The 20,920-nt window shown below is 32.7% G+C and overlaps 1 protein-coding gene and 1 long non-coding RNA gene across 28 annotated transcripts in view; one reads left to right on the top strand and one right to left on the bottom strand.

Moving 5' to 3' along the window:
- Positions 1–10,025: 10,025 nt before the first annotated feature.
- LOC145012940 (uncharacterized) lies at positions 10,026–17,727 on the top strand. Of its 27 annotated transcripts, XR_013664751.1 has the most exons (10): positions 10,026–11,273; positions 11,391–11,468; positions 11,734–11,778; positions 11,930–12,128; positions 13,019–13,240; positions 13,787–13,832; positions 13,926–13,984; positions 14,142–16,576; positions 16,680–16,798; positions 17,453–17,726. It is a non-coding gene; the product is annotated as an uncharacterized LOC145012940 (long non-coding RNA). The 27 variants fall into 27 exon arrangements; XR_013664752.1 differs by lacking the exon at positions 11,734–11,778; XR_013664749.1 differs by having other exon boundaries at positions 10,026–11,468.
- Positions 17,728–20,567: 2,840 nt separating this feature from the next.
- Positions 20,568–20,920, bottom strand: part of LOC145008167 (heterogeneous nuclear ribonucleoprotein 1-like) — a 1,644-nt gene continuing 1,291 nt past the window's right edge. Inside the window, exon 2 of the mRNA XM_078966788.1 lies at positions 20,568–20,920. This exon is cut by the window's right edge and continues 405 nt beyond it. Within this exon, the coding sequence (XP_078822914.1) occupies positions 20,621–20,920 (300 nt within the window). The 3' untranslated portion in view covers positions 20,568–20,620.

Below are 20,920 nucleotides of genomic sequence, written 5' to 3'. Positions count from 1 at the left end.
TCCTTGCAGTGTCATTTATGAAAACTGGTGGTTATATTTCTATTATTAGCAATGTTAAAGTGGATTTGATTCTTAATTATGTTGTTTGTGGAAATATCATAATCAATTAAGTGAAAAGGAATTCTCATCATCCAAGTTTTAATTGGATAGAAACTTGGAATCATACAATTCGAATTGTGTGATGTATGAGAATCTGTATCTTTGGAAGATTAAGACTAATTCATTGATCACATGTTTATGTGAGTCAAGTGAATGACTAAAGGATCTAGTACACGTTGATGTAAACTATTTAGATCTACCACAAAGAACGATAAGTCTATTCTTCATGATTTACTGATGGTTCAGTAAATATGATTGTGTTTATAAGATTAAACATAATTTTAACACTTTGAAAAGTTTTTAAAGAGTAGTAGAACGAATATTAAAAATCCATTAGGCAAAAAGATAAAAGTTTTTCCAATCTGAAAATAGAGGAGAGTACTTTAGTATCATGTTTTATGATCATCTTAATGATTATGGAACCATGTCACAAATTGATCCTCATATAACATCTTAGTGCAATTGTTTGACTAAGAAGAGGAATCAAATATTGTTGAAATGGTTAATTGAAATATGAGTCATATTTCTTTTCCAATCGAGTTTTAGAGCTATACAAATCATATCTTGAAGCTTAATATATACAAAGTAGGTTTATAACACCTCATGAAATGTAGAGTAGTAATGTTCTATTACTCTGGCATATTTGGCATTTGTAGCTGTGATGTTGAAATAAAGGAACACTAAGACCAATTCAGTGAAGTGTTTTCTTGACAAGAATCTGTACTGACTTTTGAATATTTGTTTTACTCGTTAATGAATGCTCCTTGAGGGAGAAGCTTATATGTCAAGAAGCCAGTGAGAGTCTTATTAATATTGAAGACTTTCAAGAGTCAATCGAGAACAAACCTTTTAGTTATCACTACAACACGACCTTAGATTAATGATCAATCATGCTGACACATTATTATTTATGTGCACCTTCCAGTTGAATTGACAACGCTTATGAGTTATATGGCTCTCATTTGACTGCAAAAGGCAGAGCACGTTGGCCAATGATAGTACATTGATCAATATGAGTGAGCTATTTGACAACTTGGAAGCATTGGTAGGCCTTCGTGCTACCATATGACAAGAAATTAAGAATACACAAAGATTTGATTTTGGTTTGTCCTCAAACTTATCTTATGATTGCAAGTTGGAATTGATAAATTCACATCGATAGGACGTACACCATAAAATCTAGGTGACAAAATGTTTCGCTCTAGTTCATGAAAATCTACGCGGGGGAGTTTATTACAAAGACAATCACGGTGGCATATAAAATAGTTACCTAAAGGAATCCATACATTATATTTTTTGGAAACGTCATGGATAGGATTCTGATATGTTAAAAGGTTTTTTTAATCAGATTTTGAACATGAAAGGGGTTAGAAACTGTTGGATTAGTGTCTAAGTCCATAACTATTTTGGTATGTACTTGACCCGATGGTGCATGGTCCTTTTGGGCTGCCTTCACCAAAGCAACTTGATTGGAGAAATGAATAAAGAGAGAGAGGATAATATGATTTATTAATATGTTATAAGAATAATATATTAAAGGAGAAATCATATTTGTTTAATTAATATTGGTCAATAATTAATTAAGAATTAGTTTTGCGATCAAATGTAATTAATTAAACTAGAGGGGCTGATTTGTAATTATGTGATAGTTACAAAATAAGGTAAGGATTATCTTATTTATATGGTGGACAAATTTAAGGTTGGAAAGCCTTAGAATTCGAGTATGATAAGGATTCAAGGATTATCTTATTGGTTGCTTAATGGATAATCAACTAGATAAGGATAATGACTGAAACCCTATCTCTACACCTATATAAACACCCCTAGGGTCATGAATTCGTGTATCCCTTCCCAAGAGGTCCTAGATACGAATTCTAACCTCTCACCTCTCTCTTTATACCTTATCCACTTGCTTATGGTGTTTGTAAGCCATTAGAGGAGTGACACTTGTGACTCTAAGCCTTCCAAAGCAAATTCAAGGAGGAATTAGGATTGTTATTGCTACATAACAATCAAGGTATGTTCTAAACCTAATTACATGTTAATATGATTACTTACATGCTAGAATTAGGGTTTATAGTCTTGGATTCAAAGCATGTACAATAGAGAAACCTAGATCCAAGCTTTAGGGTTTGTATGAGCACATAGGATGTCTTATAACCAAAACCCATCAGTGGTATCAGAGCCTAGCTTGGTTTCAATTGTATTGATGCATTGTATAACTGGAAAATAGTTTTTTGGGCTTTATGGCTGAGGAACTCGGCGAGTACAGTGTGGTACTCGGCGAGTTCGAGCGTCAGATAATGCTTATCTCGGGATTCCTTGCTGTTTTTGCATTTGGATAGTTACCTTATCATGTTAGATCAATATAAATCCGATTTTATGATATATATGACTATATTCTTGATCTAATTAAAGATAATTATCAATTAACAAGATAATTGTTTCATTATAAGATAATTGATTAATTATTTTAAGTAAATTGATAAATTGTTTTGCAAGAAATCATTAAATAAATCAAATATGGATAATTATGTAACTAAATGTTAGTTTAGATTATTTGTTATTTGATCCTTGTTGTTATGAAAAGTTTCATATTTTTCCCCTTTAGGTTTTATAGTTTAAATTTGAACCCAAAAGTTTTGGAGTTTTGAAATTTAAATAGTTAAAACCCTAATGTTTTGAAAAAGGTTTCAAAACTTGCCCTCAAGTTTTGGAATTTAAAAGTTGATTAAAAGTTTAATTAGAAATGTTAAATTCTAAAACCCTAGTAATGTTTTGAAAAGTTCAAATCACACCCTTATGGTTTTATTAATTAATTAAGGAGTATAATTAAAAGAGGTTTAATAAATTCATAAAAGTTTTGGTTAACCATTTAATTGAATTAAAAGTGTAATTGTTAAAGTTAACCACATAGTATTTTAAAAGTATAAAATGCACCCTATACTATATATAATATTAAAAGTCTAACATTATATATATGTATGAGTGAAAGTCAGTCTTGCCGTTAGTAGGCCTCATTCACGAAGCTGATCTATAAGGGGTGTTTAAGGAAATTGCCTATAAAATGGCGATTGAATGGGTATCCACTCTTACCCACCGCACTCTTGACTAGTGGAGGGTCGTTAGCCGAACGGGTAGGATAGGACGAAACCTTCCATTATAAGTATAATGAAATACAAAGTAAGTAAATGTTTTTCAAATTCCCAATCTTAGTTACTTAGGCAAAAGTGAATTGATGCAATTCCATGAAATTACACATTGTGCCCTTGCGAAGACGTTAGTGGAGCGTGTGTGGTTTACCGGCACACTAAATGGTTCTAAGCAAAGGTAGCAAAGGGTGACTCAATGTTTATCATAGTTCGGTGGAGCGTGTGTGGTTTACCGGCACATCGAATAGGTGATTGTAACATGTGAGGGCACCATGTAGTTTGCATGGTTATTCACACCCGCTTTGTGATCCTCGGCATCCCAGTCACAAACAAGAGGGGCATATCGAGATTTAAACATGCCATTGAAAGTTCAATGAATCTCAAAGGATCTAGGAGTTTTCATAGATTTAAAACTTAAATTTCTTTTTCGTTTTTCATGGTGGAAATTAGTGAATTGTCATTCACTTACCTTCAAATGTTCTGCAATTTGGGTTACGGCATCCCTCTCCCGAGTTGTAGGATATTGTGTTGGGTCCTAGCCTTGGAATTTCATTTGGGTGATTTACCAAGAACTCAATCAATCAACTAACTTGAATTCGTTTTTCTCCCGATGTCAAAGTTCGACAACTATGGTCTTCTCAAATCCCGTGGAACAAGCATTCCACATGAAGATGATATTCCACGATTCGATCGAGGAACAAGAAATCATGCTTCACTTCCTCCTCCTCCTCCAATTATTCTCCGTAACCCACAAGATTGTAAAATTGAAAGGTTCAATATCACTCAAGCCCTTTTGGCAAGTAAACATAAAGAGGGAAAGTCGGTGTGTGCACACGTCTTAGGGATGAAGTCACACATTGATAGATTAAGAATGATGGGATCCATTGTCGGTGAAGCGATGGCTGTTGATTGGATTCTTCAGTCACTTCCTAACTCGTATAGTGAGTTCGTAAGAGAGTACTATATGATGAGCTACGACGTATGCTTATTGCTGCTAAATCAACAATGGTTTGGCGCAATAGAAAAGCAAAGTTGATTGGTGAATCTGCCTTCAAGACCTCTATGGATATAGACAATGGCAATGAAAGACATGCAATGATCGAAAAGTTTGATCATAAGAAAAAGGCGATGTCTGAAGTAGTTCCATGTGTTGTTCCAAAAGAGTCAATTTGCTTTTATTGCCAAGAGAAGGGGCATTGGAGATGAAGTTGCCCTATTTACCTAAGAGATCTAAGAGATGGGAGAGTCAAAAGTATGACTACGCTTTAGGTAAGAATCCACTATCTAACTCCATTAAGTTCCTATTCATTGATTCTTAATACATGATGTGATAAGATTGCATTTGAATGTTTTGAAGGATCGGTGAAAAGAAAGGAAACTTGATAAGAGAGCAAGATGAATCTAATAACAAGAGATGGATCTTGATTGCATGGACTTGAAGATTGGATTTTGAGCTTAGATAGTTATGATAGAGTTGTTAGAAATTTTCTTTTTACATAGTTTTCAATAGATTTTGCATTGTAAGGACAAATGATTTTCCGTTGCTTTTATAAATAAAAAAAATTTTGACTCACTTATTTGTTTGTTTATTTCCTTGCAATGAAATCGTTATGAAAATTGATGTTTACATATTTCTACAACGAATGGATATGATTCTTAGTTATGTTATTTATGGAAATGTCGAGAATTTACCAAATAGGGAAAGCTTCTCATCGCCCAAAGTTTCAATTGGACTGAAATTTGGAATCACGCAACTTGGTTGCATGGTGAATGAGAAATTTCATATTTGGAAATTAGACAAATTCGTTGACGAAGTGTCAAGTGAAGGACTAGGAGATCGAGTACACAAAGTTGTGTGTTGATCAAGTTCACCATAAGAGTAACAAAGATATTCGTCATGATTTACTAAAGGCTTAGTAAATATGATTACACTTACAAGATTAAGTGTAATTTTGAAATGATTAAAGGGTTTAGATCAATAGCAAAACGAATAAGAAGAATCAAGTAGGCAGAAAGATAAGAGTTTCTCCATTCTAAGAAGAAGGGAGAGTAGCTTTTATGCTTTATGATAGGTCTTAATGATTAATAACCATATCTCAATTGATCCTCTAATGAGTCTTGGTACAATTGTATGTCCAAGAAGAGGAATCAAAGATTGAAGAAATTGTCAAATCAAGAAGTCAATCATGCTTCGTTCCAAAACAAGTCTTAAAGTCAAGATTGTGAAATTGAGTGAATAGTATTAAGAAGGTTTATAACATTCATCAATTGTGGAAAGTTGTGATGTCTTGGATAAGACAAAGACCAACTAAGACCAAAATTATGAAGTGTTTTGTTTTGATATAAGCTACACTAACTCTTGAATATTTGTTTGTCAAGAAATGTTTTGATAAGAGAATCGTATATATCAAGGAGTCAGTGGGAGTCTTAATAGTCTTGAAAAGTTTCAAGAACAAATCAAATAAGCTTTATCGATCATCACTAGCACACGAGTTGAGGTTTACAACCTATCGTGAAGACATTATTTTGTTTCTGTGCCAATCCAATCGAGTTAATTATGCATATGAGTCCTATGAGTTCTCATTTGAATGCATAAAAGGCAAGGACCTTGATCAATGGAAAGTACATTGATAGGAAAAAGGTGAGCTGCTTAACTACTTGGAAGACGTGGTGGGCAGCTGTGCTACCATAAGGCAAGAAATCAAGATTAAGAAAGTTCGATCCATATGAGTTTGAATTTGTCGTAAACTTTGGTTTTAACAAATTCACATGGATAGGAACACATACACCGTTTAAACCTAAGTGTCATAAGATTTCCTCCTTCATGAAAATGATTGTGAGAAAATGCTTTCGCTAAGAAAGATTTTAAAAGATAGTGATTGTAAAATTGCATTCTCGAATTCGATCATGGTTACGGCATCCCTTTCCGTAATTTGAATTGTGAGGTTTGGCAATTAGTCTTAATTGTTAAGACACACATATGAACTATCTAAGGCAAAAGTGTATAAGTTCAAGAAGTCTTGATAAAAGATTATCAAAGCACTAAGTATTAGAAACATGAACTTAAGAAATTCAATAAGTATTGTTTTTCTGAAAGTTAAGATGTTTATGAATATATGTCGAAGCTAGTGGGAGCATAAGTGTTATGTTTTATAATAATCATCATGATAGTGGGAGCATAAATGTTATGATTGTATGATTATTAAGGCAAGTATTGCATAGTTGGCAATATTAATTATAGAAAACAAGAGTCATACTTTGCAAAGTTGTAAGAGTTGAAAGGTTGTTTTGCTATAATTAAGGGAGAGAATATTATGCTTCATTTCAAATCTAAAGGATTAGGTTGTGAAATGTTAATAAATTTAGTCAAAGGTACATAGTGTGTTCTTAAAATTTCGATTATGATTACGACATTCCTCTTCACAATTCGAATTTTGAGAACATAGCAAATAAAACATTGTGCATCATGTCCCATACGCTTCGGGTATAGGATTGATTGCAAATGCTTTAATGTTTGACCATTCTAAAATTTTCCAAATGTCTAGCGCATTTAGAGGGAAAAGGGACTAGAATCGGTTTTGACTAAAATAATTAAACAACTGTCAAAGAACAATCCAAAGTTCGACGAGGATTGGTTGCTTGTGAGTAGTTGGAAGCATGGTATTAATGGACCATATTGACATTATGATGAATAGAAAAGATTCTATTAAGAAATGAGTTGTCATATGGAAAGTATGGAAATGTGTCCATATTGGGAAGTAAAGATTGAAAATCTATGTCTAGATTAGAAACTTTTATGCAAAAGGATGTTCAAAGGAATGTACTTTGAGTGAGAGACATCACAGCTAAGGAATTGTCTTGTAACAATCTCCGATAGAGGACTTTGTAATATCATTGGCAATAGTCTTTGAGACTTTGGTGCAGTGACATTACAAAAGGATCGTTGCATAAAGTGTTAGAATCTAGTATATTCTATAAGTAACAAGAATTTGATATTCTTACACTTAAGAAAATGGATTTGGAGTTGTGAAATGAGAATGATTGGAAATGTGTTCAATTTGTATATTTCACAAAAGTAAGAACCATAGGTAAACATTGTGTGCATGCTAGGAGCATGGGACAAGTGTAATGATTCAAGTAAAAAGTTGATTACCCGAAACGACAAATAATGAGTAATCGATATGGTGATAAATAAAACGTGTTTTGTTTATACTCAAAGGTTTGAGGCCATATGGGATTAGTATTATTCTTGTGTTTCACTTTGCATGTTTTGACTTCCAGAATAATTGAGTTTATTAAGAATAATCGAATTATTCAAACGGGCCACAGTCGTTCATATGTTGGAAGTAGATATGAATGAAGACTGTCGTGAATTGGTGTGTGGATTGTCTAAAAGAGTATTAGACAAGCAAATGTTTGCTGCAACGTTCATGAGTGCTTACGAATATGATCTGAGCATTGGATTAAACCCACGCTCACTTGGATCACTATCTCGAGTGATTAGTGAGACGATAACATCTTATATTCTTGAAACCGAGATGTGTGAGTCGTATCTTGCTGATCGGTTGCACATTGATAATATGTAAACGCACCAGTAACTTGGTGTTATAAAACATATTGTTGTGTGTAATTCGGTGAGTGAGTGCAAGCGAGCATTGTATCAAAGTTTATCCGTTCCTTTTATCCAAAGTAAGATAAAAGCGATATCTTTGGGCCCCTCGATAGTTTAGTGATGACATACGTAAATGCTCGGCCGGGCTAGGGCTAATTTGATTTGTTCAATTAGTCTGTCGTCATAAATCAGAAATCAAGATATAGTACAAAGAGAATGATTTGAAATCATATCTAATACGATATCTAGAATGGAGGAATATATGATCCCTTATCTAAGGACACGCGTATCTGATATGATCAGAGTTGACAGCGGCTTTGGAAAGCTACGATTGCAGATCAGGATCTGAAGTCATACGCAGAATAGTTGTTAGACTTATCCAAGTGGGAGACTGTTGGATTAGTGTCTAAGTCCATAACTATTTTGGTATGTACTTGACCCGATGGTGCATGGTCCTTTTGGGTTGCCTTCATCAAAGCAACTTGATTGGAGAAATGAATAAAGAGAGAGAGGATAATATGATTTATTAATATGTTATAAGAATAATATATTAAAGGAGAAATCATATTTGTTTAATTAATATTGGTCAATAATTAATTAAGAATTAGTTTTGTGATCAAATGTAATTAATTAAACTAGAGGGGCTGATTTGTAATTATGTGATAGTTACAAAATAAGGTAAGGATTATCTTATTTATATGGTGGACGAATTTAAGGTTGGAAAGCCTTAGAATTCGAGTATGATAAGGATTCAAGGATTATCTTATTGGTTGCTTAATGGATAATCAACTAGATAAGGATAATGACTGAAACCCTATCTCTACACCTATATAAACACCCCTAGGGTCATGAATTCGTGTATCCCTTCCCAAGAGGTCCTAGATACGAATTCTAACCTCTCACCTCTCTCTTTATACCTTATCCACTTGCTTATGGTGTTTGTAAGCCATTAGAGGAGTGACACTTGTGACTCTAAGCCTTCCAAAGCAAATTCAAGGAGGAATTAGGATTGTTATTGCTACATAACAATCAAGGTATGTTCTAAACCTAATTACATGTTAATATGATTACTTACATGCTAGAATTAGGGTTTATAGTCTTGGATTCAAAGCATGTACAATAGAGAAACCTAGATCCAAGCTTTAGGGTTTGTATGAGCACATAGGATGTCTTATAACCAAAACCCATCAGAAACAATATAAACAAAAAAGTTACATAATAATATTCTAATTTTACGTAATACACATTCGTAGTGTTATTTTATTTTATTTTATTGTTGTCTTTTTGGGACAATACACAGATGGTAGAACAGGTAGAAAAAAAAATAAAAATAAAATAAAAAAAGTAGAAACAAGAGGAAGAAAGAAATGGAATACTTAATGCGTTGAAGTTGTTTATTAGTAGATAGAATAGAAACCTAATGATGAAACACCAATAAGACGAATTATGAAACTATGAATGCTTTTTATAGTATGCACCTATATATTTGTAGATTAATCAAATGCAAATCATTAAAAATTTTATAAATATTGGGAGATATTAGCCTTTGAGAAATTAAATAACCCCATACATTTTTTTGAAACGGAAAATATAACCTACTCCTAAACTACTCTTTAAATCAACATATGTCCACGACGAGACTTGAACCCTCAACCTCAATGAGGGAGGGCAATACCACATATCGTTGGGATAGAAGCCATTTGGTAACCCCTTACATTTTATTCCTACTTATCTTCCTATACATATGAAATCGTGACAAGTGTCATATTTTGATATAATTATTTATATTTTAAGATATTTGTCATCATTTCAAATGGATAGGAAGATAATTCTTTATATATATATATATATATATATATATATATATATATATATATATATATATATATATACATATATATATATATATATTAAAGATGACCATATTTATGAATAGGAACATCCTAATTTTTTTGGCAAAACTAGTCCAGAAATTTTCATATTTGTAGTGGTTCAGATTTTTGGCACTAAAGTTTGTAATATTGGCAATTTGGTCCCTTAAATTATTAACGGTGGTGTAAAGATAAGGATGGGGCTCATACGTGTCGTTCCCACGTTTCCCCCTGGTGGTTCTGCCTTATCTTCCCCCCACCCGCTTTCTCATCCAACCATATTCGAATTTCACCGCTTTTCGAAAACTCTCCATCTTCGTCTAAACTCATCAGCTTCAAATTTATGTTAATCGTTGCTTTTGTTTTTCTTCTCCAATCTACAGACGGGATCATACAGATGAGGCAATTGATTCCAACAGACACGATGCATATGAGGCAACTCATTCCAACAAACCTATCAAGGTTTTAAACAAAGAAACTTAGGCTTTCTTGCTTTCTTCCCCTCCATCTCCCTTTAAAAACGAGCTCTGCTGGTGTATGTTGCAGTGCGCTGACAAGAAAAACCCTTGCTCCCTAGATGGAACGTCTGCGAGTAAACCCTTCCCAAAGGAAAAAGGTTCCCGCATTCTTCCCTTTTCAGGTCAAGGTACACCATGCACTGCTGACGTGACACCTTAAACTCCACCACCTTCACGGGTTGGTACTTGTACGCACGCTCCATGAAGTGGCGATTAGGGTTGGGGGTTTCATCCACGGCTAGGGTCCGTTGCCGATGCATGGCTTCCGCTTTGAAGAAGAGGGCTTCCACTACCACTCTTTGGGTGAAGTTGTGGTCGAATTCGTTGTAGCAACGATCAAGTACAAATCAACCTTTGCTGCTTGCCTCCTGTATCTTCTATTTTCCTTTCGTATTTTTCTTGCCTCTGTCGGGAACAATCGAGTTGTAAGTTGTATAGGTCCATAAATCACTGACGTCTTCTTATGTAGTTGCCCAAATGGTTGAAAGGGTTTTCATTTTTTTCCTTGACAGCTAGCGCTTGCTTTTGTTGAAGACAACCACCAGTTTAACAAATTGCTCCGTATGTTGCTACATCTATTTCACAGTTTCACAACCTTTACTTTGCTGATGTTTGTTTGTAGGTTATGCTAACATGCCAAAGCTGCTCTAAAGAAATAAGAAGAGCAACACTCAAAAAAACATACATTTGTATACCATCTGCTACATCTTATTTGTGCCCACTATGTGTTTAATGCATTGCCTTAGAGAGACAAAGATATTTGAAAAAGTATCAAGGTAACCTTCAAACATAACTCTTACCCACACGATCCAATAAACCGATTTATTCAAACAGGTCATATGTTCTCCTAACACACTTTTATAATTGGTTAATTCATCTAATTAGATAACATGTTTGTGGGTAGGATACGATTTCACAGTTTGTGATTATCATTTCAACTGGTTAGACTTCTTCCAACAACATATGCTGCACAAAGTACTCAATTATATTCTTAATGATTCCAATTTCTACTTTATGCTAGGTATAGATTGCTTAAAAGTTAAAAATATATACTATATCTTATAACCTATGGAATAAGTTAATTTATGATAAAACAGCAGCAAGTTCATATCTTCATGTCTGTCATGATTTTCTGCAGGCAGGTCGCAACAATGTGCTTCTTGCTGTTCCAGCATTCCTCTATGCTATTAATAACTACCTAAAGTCCACCATGCAGGTGATTTATAATTTATATTTTCATGTGGTGTAAATATTTACAATTGATTTGCATGCAAAATGCATGGCAACTATGATGTGATTTTCCTTTTAGCCCATGGTGTGTTTTCTTTATCTAATTTCACCATGGAATGGATTAGGAAGTGTAATTATTATATCACCCATTTTTATTTATAAAATTTATATCGAACTAAACAATCTTTTCTAAGAATCTCATGATTTTAATTAAATTATATTGTTATCTGACCTTCATAAATTTTGTGTAGCTTTATTTTAATCTTGCAATTGTAAAGATGCTAAGCAATTTGAAGGTAATTTTGTATGTCTCATTGTTCTTAATATCTTATTCATAAAATGAAAGGCATATGTTTTTGATACACATTGTTGAACCCTAATATCATCTGAAATATTTGAAACACAATGGTATTTTCTACTTCTCTTTCTTTATTATTCGTTTTATAGACTCGAACCCACCATATTCAAAGCAAGACAGGGGAAAAGAGGGAATTTGGTTGAAGGAAATCCAGATATAGAGGTCATAAATCGAACCCACGGGGTTCTCGCTTCCCCTAAATCTCCCAAACGCTTCTGACAACGACTACTCTCCATCCACGGTTATTGGCTTCTTTGTCGATGCCCCAATCCGAGGTCTCCAGCGAAAGTCAGTAAAGATGCACTTTTGTTTTGTTTTTTGCTGTGAAAGAAATTGACATTGTATTAATCGATTTTTCTTTGCCAATTTTTAAACGAAATATTAGAAGTGAAAAGTCAAATAAAAAAACGACATGCAGAGTCAGAAGCGACGATGGCTTGACTCTGTAAAATTTATGGGTTTTGGCGTGTTTTTTTTTACTTGAATTGTGTAGGTTTATTTTTTCTATTTTATATATTGTTTGGATGTTCATGTTCCTACCTTGATATTGGTTTGCTCTGCATTTATGTGTATTTGTTGAGAAATCCTGTGTTTTATTTTGGATATTTTGTATGTTTTAATTGCTGGGAATAGGATGAAGAGTGGACACAAAGTACAAATTAAATGCATGTATTACCTAATTTCTCCAAAATTGTTTTGAAGTTGGAATCACAACTATCTATAGCCAAAAAGGTAACACAATATGTCTTATATGACACAAAAAACATCCAAATGTAGTGTCAAATGACACAAAAAAATCTTGAAATCCATCTTTTTTGGCCTGGAAAGGGGACACTTACAAATATAATATGAGTATCTCAACCAGTTATGTACAACAACACATCATTGAAACATAGCCATTAATAGATAACAGGAAAAGAAAGCATAAACATTTCTGCTACTAAAATTCAGGAATTTATTGATCACTTATTAGCTACTTGAGATAGATTCAAGCTAAAAAAATATTTGGCGAGCACTCTGATAATGAATTATATCTAAATCTAATCCAAGTTTTTTTTTTTTTTAATTCTCAGTTAATATAGATTGCAACTATTTTTTTTCCTTTATTGACAACATATGTACTTCCAATTTGGTAACCATTAATCCATTTTCTGATCTTACTGGTGTGATGTTTGCAGCAATTTAAGTTATGATGATAACAAACTGAATCGGATTTGGAGAATACACTTTGCTTCGGCTGTAGAAAGGGAAGGCCCAAACAAGAAACAAAAAAAGGTGACATTGTTGTTAGCTCTTCCAAATATACAACATCTTCATCAGCATGACCATGGCAGAAGATGGTTGAAAATTTAAAGTTGGCTCACCATAAACTTCCCGTTATCGTTGATCTCATTAACACTGTAAGTCATCATGAAGTTATTAGCTTACCTTTTCAATTGATATAAACCAAAGTTTTGAAAAATAATTATGGAATACATACATACTATTAATTTACATATTTTTCTTCTTATATAATTTCAAAATGAAGGTTGATTCAAATAAAATTGAAATGATCATTATTAGTATAATAGCTGGTGTGGCATCTGTTTGCCTTATTATATTTATTTTCGGTTTATACTTGAAAAGGAGATGCTAATTATAATATTTGAATTGTTTAAATACAGCTTAGTATAATGCTAATTATCTTTGATTCATGAATTCAAGTTTGAAATGATTTATTTTATAGAATAACTATTTCTAATGTATGATGCTTGCAAGTTTTTCTTTCCATCAATGTAACTATCATCACAAGGTGCTACAGTTCTAAATTTACCTAGGAGCAATTTTTTGTTTGATTCTTCCTTATCAATTTGTGTAACCGTTTCTTGTAGTTTTAGTTATTCTTTTTTTAGTTTTGTAATTTGTTACATTTTGGTGATTAACTGTTTTGTAATGTGTATTTACAGGTCCACAGAAGTAAGCAGGTTGGAATAGGTGACCCAAATTATGGAGGTAGCTACTGATTATTATGCCTGATTGAGTTTAACAGAAAATTGTGGTTCGAGGTTTGCTTAAACTGACGCTGTGCTGAACTGTTTTTTTTAGCATGTATGGCGATACTCCAGGCTCAAGAAACAATGTTGGTTTTCAATCCATAGTTCTAGGTGGAGGTCTAATTCCAACTAATTTGATTTTTATTATTAATCTCCGATCATCATACTTTGTAACAAATATTTTTGCAGATTCTCCCAAGTTCTTTTCCTGTAATTATATGTTTCTGTGTTTGAAATTTTGTTTGGTTGATTATCATTTACTTTGTAGGAAAATATTACAAAACAATGGAGAAGCCTGATTATCTCAAGTTTGAAGTTGCCCAACTTGGTGAATCCAAAACATTTGATGAAGGATTCCATGGTGCATATTTGCAATTCTACTGGTCAGAATATATTTAGTTTTTTTTCCTCCAAATTCAGTTTGGGGGATCATTATTTTGTATACTAATGATATGTTCTACTGTTATATCTACAAAATGGTTTTCATGTACATTTGTAGATTAATGGTTTCAACATATCTAGCTATGTAAGGGGTCGTTTGGTTCACTGGAATTGGAAGGAATCAGAAGGTATTGGAATTTAATTTCATCACTTTTATATGTTTGGTTCAAGTTTTGAGAAGGAATTGGATTCCTACATGTGTCCAACTTTCCTTCCATTAAGGGAAAATAAATTTTATCTAAAAGATGGGCAACTTCAAATTCCTTCAAGTGGGAATATTGAAGATTATCATATTACCCTTTTCATTTTTTAACATTAAATATGAAAAACCTTCGTCACTACTCGTGACCACCTCCACCACAACCTTCACCGCCACTACCAATCATCTCTACCACCATCCACCACCTCCACTACCACCCACCACCACCACCACCAACATCACTAACCATCACCACTGATGTCGCCACTGCCACCGACCACTACCACCACTTTTGTTACCACTACCACCACCATTACCATCGTCGACACCACTACCACAACCACCACCACCCATAACCTCCGTTACCACCTACACCACCATCCTACAACTGTCGTTGTTACAACTAACTCTATCATCACCACCACCACCGTCGCCGCCACCCACACCCACCATCACCACCACCACCGATATCCACCACCACCACCACCGCTACTAACACCCACCGCCACAACCACCACTGCCTCTACCATCAACACTAGTGATGTCACTACTACCACCACCTCTACCTTCGTAACCACCACACACTGCCGCCATCACCACCACCGTCGCTTCTGCCACCATCGCCACTGCCACCACCACCGTTTACTATTTTTATAATCTATATAATATATATTTATGTATATTTATAAAACAAAGTAAAAATAAGCAAAAACCAAGAAGGGTAGTTATGTCATTTTACACTATTCCAATTCTATTTTCCACCAATCAAACAAAATATAAAATTGGATTCAAATTCCATTTACTGCTAACCAAACAAAATATTGAATTGGATTCCAATTTAAGATAGATTCTAATTCCTTAACAGATTCTAATTCATTCGAAAACATTCTACGAACCAAACACCGCCTAAAATTATGTAATTTTGATTCTTTATATCTATAACGAACTGTTAAACCCCCCGGTTTTACTTAAACTTCTTTGGGATATTTCCAGCCCCGCAACGCACGGTTACCCACCTAGTTAGAAATAAAAGTAGGAGGATATTTAATATCTCTTAGCCTTATCGCGTTAAAGGAGGATGTGATACTGGATATTTAGATGGGTAACTATATTATTTTTTGAAATACCTAATTTAAAGGATTGTATATTATGAAATTACCTTATCTAGAGATGATGGTATAAAAAATTTAAATGTCAAGATCGTATTGTACAGATTAGAAGCTGTAAATTTGTTATAAGAGATGCAAATTTTTAGGTGTAGAATGTATTCAATGCATTGAAATGAATTTAATTTTATTGAAATCGTTATGTATGGTATTTGGAAAGCAATATCCGGGATAATTTTTTGCTAAAAAACGGTAATCAATATTCAAATGAATATTCAAATCCCCTATTATAATAAAACAGTACTTCTAATGCCACGTGGCAACTCCTCAACACCTCTTATTCAAAGTGAAATTCTGAAACTGCCCTTCCTATTATAAACTACACAGACTTTAAATCCGGCCTATTCATTACTATTAATTGACTTTCATTCTTTTTGAATAGCGCATCCCATAAAATCAGGAAGAATCATCAACAAATCAGGAAGGATATCTCCTTCAAATTTGAATTGGATAGCCTATCTATTTCATATATACTTCGAATCAATCCTAGGTGTTCTTCTTTCCCTGCCTTACCTTCTCCGTCTTCCCCTCTAATCTCTTATTTTGGTTTTCTCTCATACGTACATATGCACCACAATTTTTTTTTCTTTTGTTATTTTTTTTGGTTGAACAGATGCTAGAGCATATATGGACATTGCCATGATCTGCTTCGTTTTCTAATTCATGTACCTCCATCTCTTTTGCTCTAAACCCCAACACCCACAAAATTTGTAATTTACGCTGGCGTCAAACTCTATCTTTCCAACCCTATTTTATGTTGCAATTCCATAGAATGAAGAGTTGATATTACCACCACCACCATCGCTTTGTCTCACTACCATAGAATTAGTAACCGCCAATAACCTAAACGTTTCTAGGAATCCTGAGGCTTTTCATTCTGCTTGGTTACCGAATCAGGTAACTCAATTACTGCTCTTGGTTGTACATTTATTTTTATTTAATTTTCTAGGTTTTTGGATTCACCTAATTTTTGGTGTTAATTATTGTTGTCATTAATCAGGAAGTAAGTCATGAGGCAGTTAACTCTGCCTTCAACTAGCCACAACATATTACGGGTCGTGGTGTTGAAAGGACGTTATCCTCTCGAGATCGTTGTGTATAGCTCGAGTTTATGTTGAGGTAACCGTACACATAATATTCCTCCCTCAATGGTTCATATTGGAGGCAATATAATTAGGTGATTGTATTTAATTCTGATACTGTGTGTTGTTGCACCACATATGTTTGATGAAATGCATACATGAAACCATAAGTACGAAAAACTAAATACACTTTACTTTACTTAGTTTTGGGTCCTGCAGTTTGATTATTTGATGGGTCTTCTTTATGTTCATCTTTCAGACAAACTTCCTTGCTAATTCTAAAATCTTGAACCACTTATGGTTTTCATTATGTTATTTTTTAGTTCATGTGACTTTATATTTTCAGCTTTTAGCTCATGTTCATCTTTCTAATACATACATCGTTGACACTGATAATCTTTATTATTTGATTGTGGATTTTCTTGGTGCCATTTTATACAAAGTTTGGCGATTTAGAGAGTGCCATAAAGGTGTTATCTTAAATGTCTAAGAGAAATATGGGTACATGATAATTGTTACATAACTCATATGTATGTCAACTGGTCTCATACCTACCCTGATGCCAATGTTGATTGCATCAGTATTCCTAATTATATTTTCATTTTGTAAACCACTTGATGCAATGTTACAAATTTGAATCAACATTTACAGTTTATTTTCAATAGTTGAATAGTTTTTATAATCTTTGCAGGTCAACAAATCGAAAGCTGCTATTAGTCAGCTCTCTAGGTGTAATTTACCATATTACAATGATACATGCTTGAAAAGATTCTTGAAGCCGTAATTTGAATTAGAGAAAGAATATAAATCATCTTCATGATGGTATTGTTCTTATCTAAATTTAAGTTTCAACCCTTTTTGTTTGTGGTACTGATAATGTTTTTTTTTTTCAATTGTTAGGAATAAGTTGTTAAATAGTTTTTCATGCTTTAGTAAAAATATATAATTAGTATGATTACAGTAATATAAACATATTGTTAATGATCCTACTTTAGTATTTTTTTTCATGCATTCAATCAAAAAACTAAAATTGCAATCAATTGAATCAAGGTTACATTGCACCTGCTAAAGAGAATATTTAAGTAACCAATGTTGTATAATCCATTACTTGATAGCTAAGAAAAATAAAACTCTGTTTTTTATATAAAAAGTTTATACTTATTTATTTATATGTAAAAATAGTAGTTTGATCCGAACAATAAAAGTGATGTTTCTATTAAATTAGTACAAATATAAACCTTGAGTAGTTTTTCGTCAGACATATCGGAAACTTATTACAACAAATAACAAATTTATACATAATTATAATCATAAAACATCTTGGAGATAAAAAGAAAAAGAAAATTTTCATGTTAAATTTGAATTTGTTTAAATACCTGCACTCTAAATTTGCATTCATTATTGGAGACAAAAAGAAAATTGATTAATTTATTTCATGTTTGTGTTATATTATCATTTTTTTAAAGTATTATACATGTAATTAGTTGAAATCGTTGTTGATGGAAAAGTGTTGAGATCCTTTTTAATTATAAAAAAATAATAAGAGAAGGGTTGTTAAAGTTAACGACATATGGTCCAAAACTGAGGACCAAAATTGCAAAAAGGTTCCATTTTATACTAAACCAGTAAAAGTAAAAACTGCATACTTCATACCATTTTTGTAATTACTCTTATTTGTTATCAACAATTAATACTTCCAAGTTTGACATGGTTTATTGGGTTTTTTTTTATATTTGATAATGGAGTACTCAAAGGCCTATGTGGATCATTTGAATGCCTTAATTTATAGTTTATGGTGGCGGCTATGTGATTTATCTTGCTAAATTTAACGAGGAGTCTGTCAAACTCCATGTGGGCAATGAAGTAATTTGTGAAGTCAGTTAATATATTTTTATACCTACGGTTCAAATGTTATATTTTGGTTTTTGAAGTTATTATAATGCCAAACCTAGGGCCTGTAAACGAACTGAACGTTCGGCGAACCGTTCGTGAACTGTTCGGTGGGAAGTTCGTTTATGTTCATTTATTTAATAAATGAACGAACATGAACAAAAACTATCGTTTGTTTAGTTAAATGAACGAACATGAACAATGATCTCGTTCATTCATTTATGTTCGTGAACGTTCGTTTATGATGTTCATTTACGTTCGTTTATGTTCGTTCGTTTAAGTTTATTTATGTTCATCTATATTCAATTATTTTTTATTATATTGCTATATTATATTTTCGTTTATGTTCATATATGTTCAATTGTGTTTTTTTTTTATCTTTGTTCGTTTATGTTTGTTCGTTTATGTTCGTTTAGCATGTTCACGAACATAAATGAACGAACATGAACAAAGTAATTTGTTAAACGAACGAACATGAACAAGAAAATCTCGTTCGTTTATCCGTTCGTGTTCGTTTGTTGTTCGGCTAACTTAAACGAACGAACATGAACAAGACCTTGTTCGTGTTCGTTTGGTTCGTTTACAGCCCTAGCCAAACCTATTTAAAATCAATAAAAATGACATTTTGTTGAAGTGGTATTGAGAATGAAAATGTTAAGTAGATTGTAATTTCTACAAAGTTGATTGCTATATACAAAGTTGGTTGGTATTTACCAAAAAAATCATGTCAAAAGGACCAAATTTGAAAAATAACAAAAAAAAAATGAACAAGTTCTTATCACAACCTATTCTATGAAGTTGGTTGCTATTATAGATGAACTTTAAAAAGTAGGCTGCTACTTATCGTAAGGTTTCATTTGATTTATTCATGTTAATTACATTACAATATCATAATTCTTCATTATTTCTAAAATTTAGTATCTTTTTATTTAGACTATCAAAAGTATAATTATATTTCAATTTTAAACCGTTGAGTTCCACGGGTTTAAACCTAGTTCTTATAAAATGTCTGGCAGAAGGACACGTGGCAAATGTTGATGTAAATGGATATGGAATTGATAGATGTATTGTTTTAGTAGTAAGGATAGATAGATGTATTAAATGTAATTAATATGATAGTAAATTATAGTGAATACGTTGATTCTTACTTATTCTAAATCCTAATCTAATGACAAAGTCACTGTAGTTTCCAATCTTTTAGCTCATAACACACATCCATTTGAGTATAGAATTCGAAATTGACATTTACTTTTTATCTTTTGTTGCTTATATCGATTTCAATAGGAAACACTATCAATCACCCAATTTTGGCATGTTTCAATATTACAAATCAATTTCAAAATTCAATTTCAGTTTAATGTATATATGATTTCATATTTAATTCATTCATCATCACATTACCATGATACTCTGCTTGACTTTGAAAGCGTTTCCTCTACAAAATCATCAAGAAGGATTCAACACAATTATTTAAAATACATCAATAATTTTTTTTATTATACTTTTGATATCATATCATTTGTGTTTATTTTATAATTTTACTTAAAAAAAAATGCTTAAGGTTACACATTTATATTTAACTTTTGTTTTTTTTAATCAACACATGACTCTCACACCTAGTTTTATATAATGTATCTATCTAAATTACAAAAGAATTGAAAAGTTCCTATGCAAATATGTTACTTATATTTTCGGCAAAAATAATATTAAAACTATGTATTTAACTGGGTTAGTCATATAATGACCAAAATAGAAAGGCACATTCAACAAACTGATCATATTTTTGACATCTTTAAAAAACATTCGTAACAATCCCCAAATAAAACTCAGAAACTTATAGACATTCCCACAAAAGTGATGTTACATAAATTCAAATTCAAATCCAAATCCATCAATTGTTAAAACCATAAATCATATATCAGAAAAAACCATCTTTATAATATATTAGATTCAACTAAAAAAGGTTTAATCACACAAGAATGGTAAAGCTATGTGAATCCACTAACCTCTTCATCTTAGCTACTCTTCTCACCAAATAATTATCTAAAATCTCAGAAGATGCTCCATGTTGCTCACTGAGTTGACTCGGTTTTCCATTTGACACAGACCCGATAATCCCACCCATACCCATTAACCCGTATCCATTATTCATGTAACTGGGAAAAACACCCACATGATATGGGTAACCCCATGGACCCAAACCATAGTTAAACCCTCCATAATAACCATAAGGATTACCACCATAAACGGGAACAAAGTAATTGCCTAT

This window comes from Lactuca saligna, chromosome 8, assembly GCF_052625555.1.
Source record: "Lactuca saligna cultivar CGN05327 chromosome 8, ASM5262555v1, whole genome shotgun sequence".
NCBI classification, from domain to species: domain Eukaryota; kingdom Viridiplantae; phylum Streptophyta; class Magnoliopsida; order Asterales; family Asteraceae; genus Lactuca; species Lactuca saligna.
The sequence above is the reverse complement of the archived record's forward strand: the minus strand, read 5'-3'. Positions and strand labels throughout refer to the sequence as shown.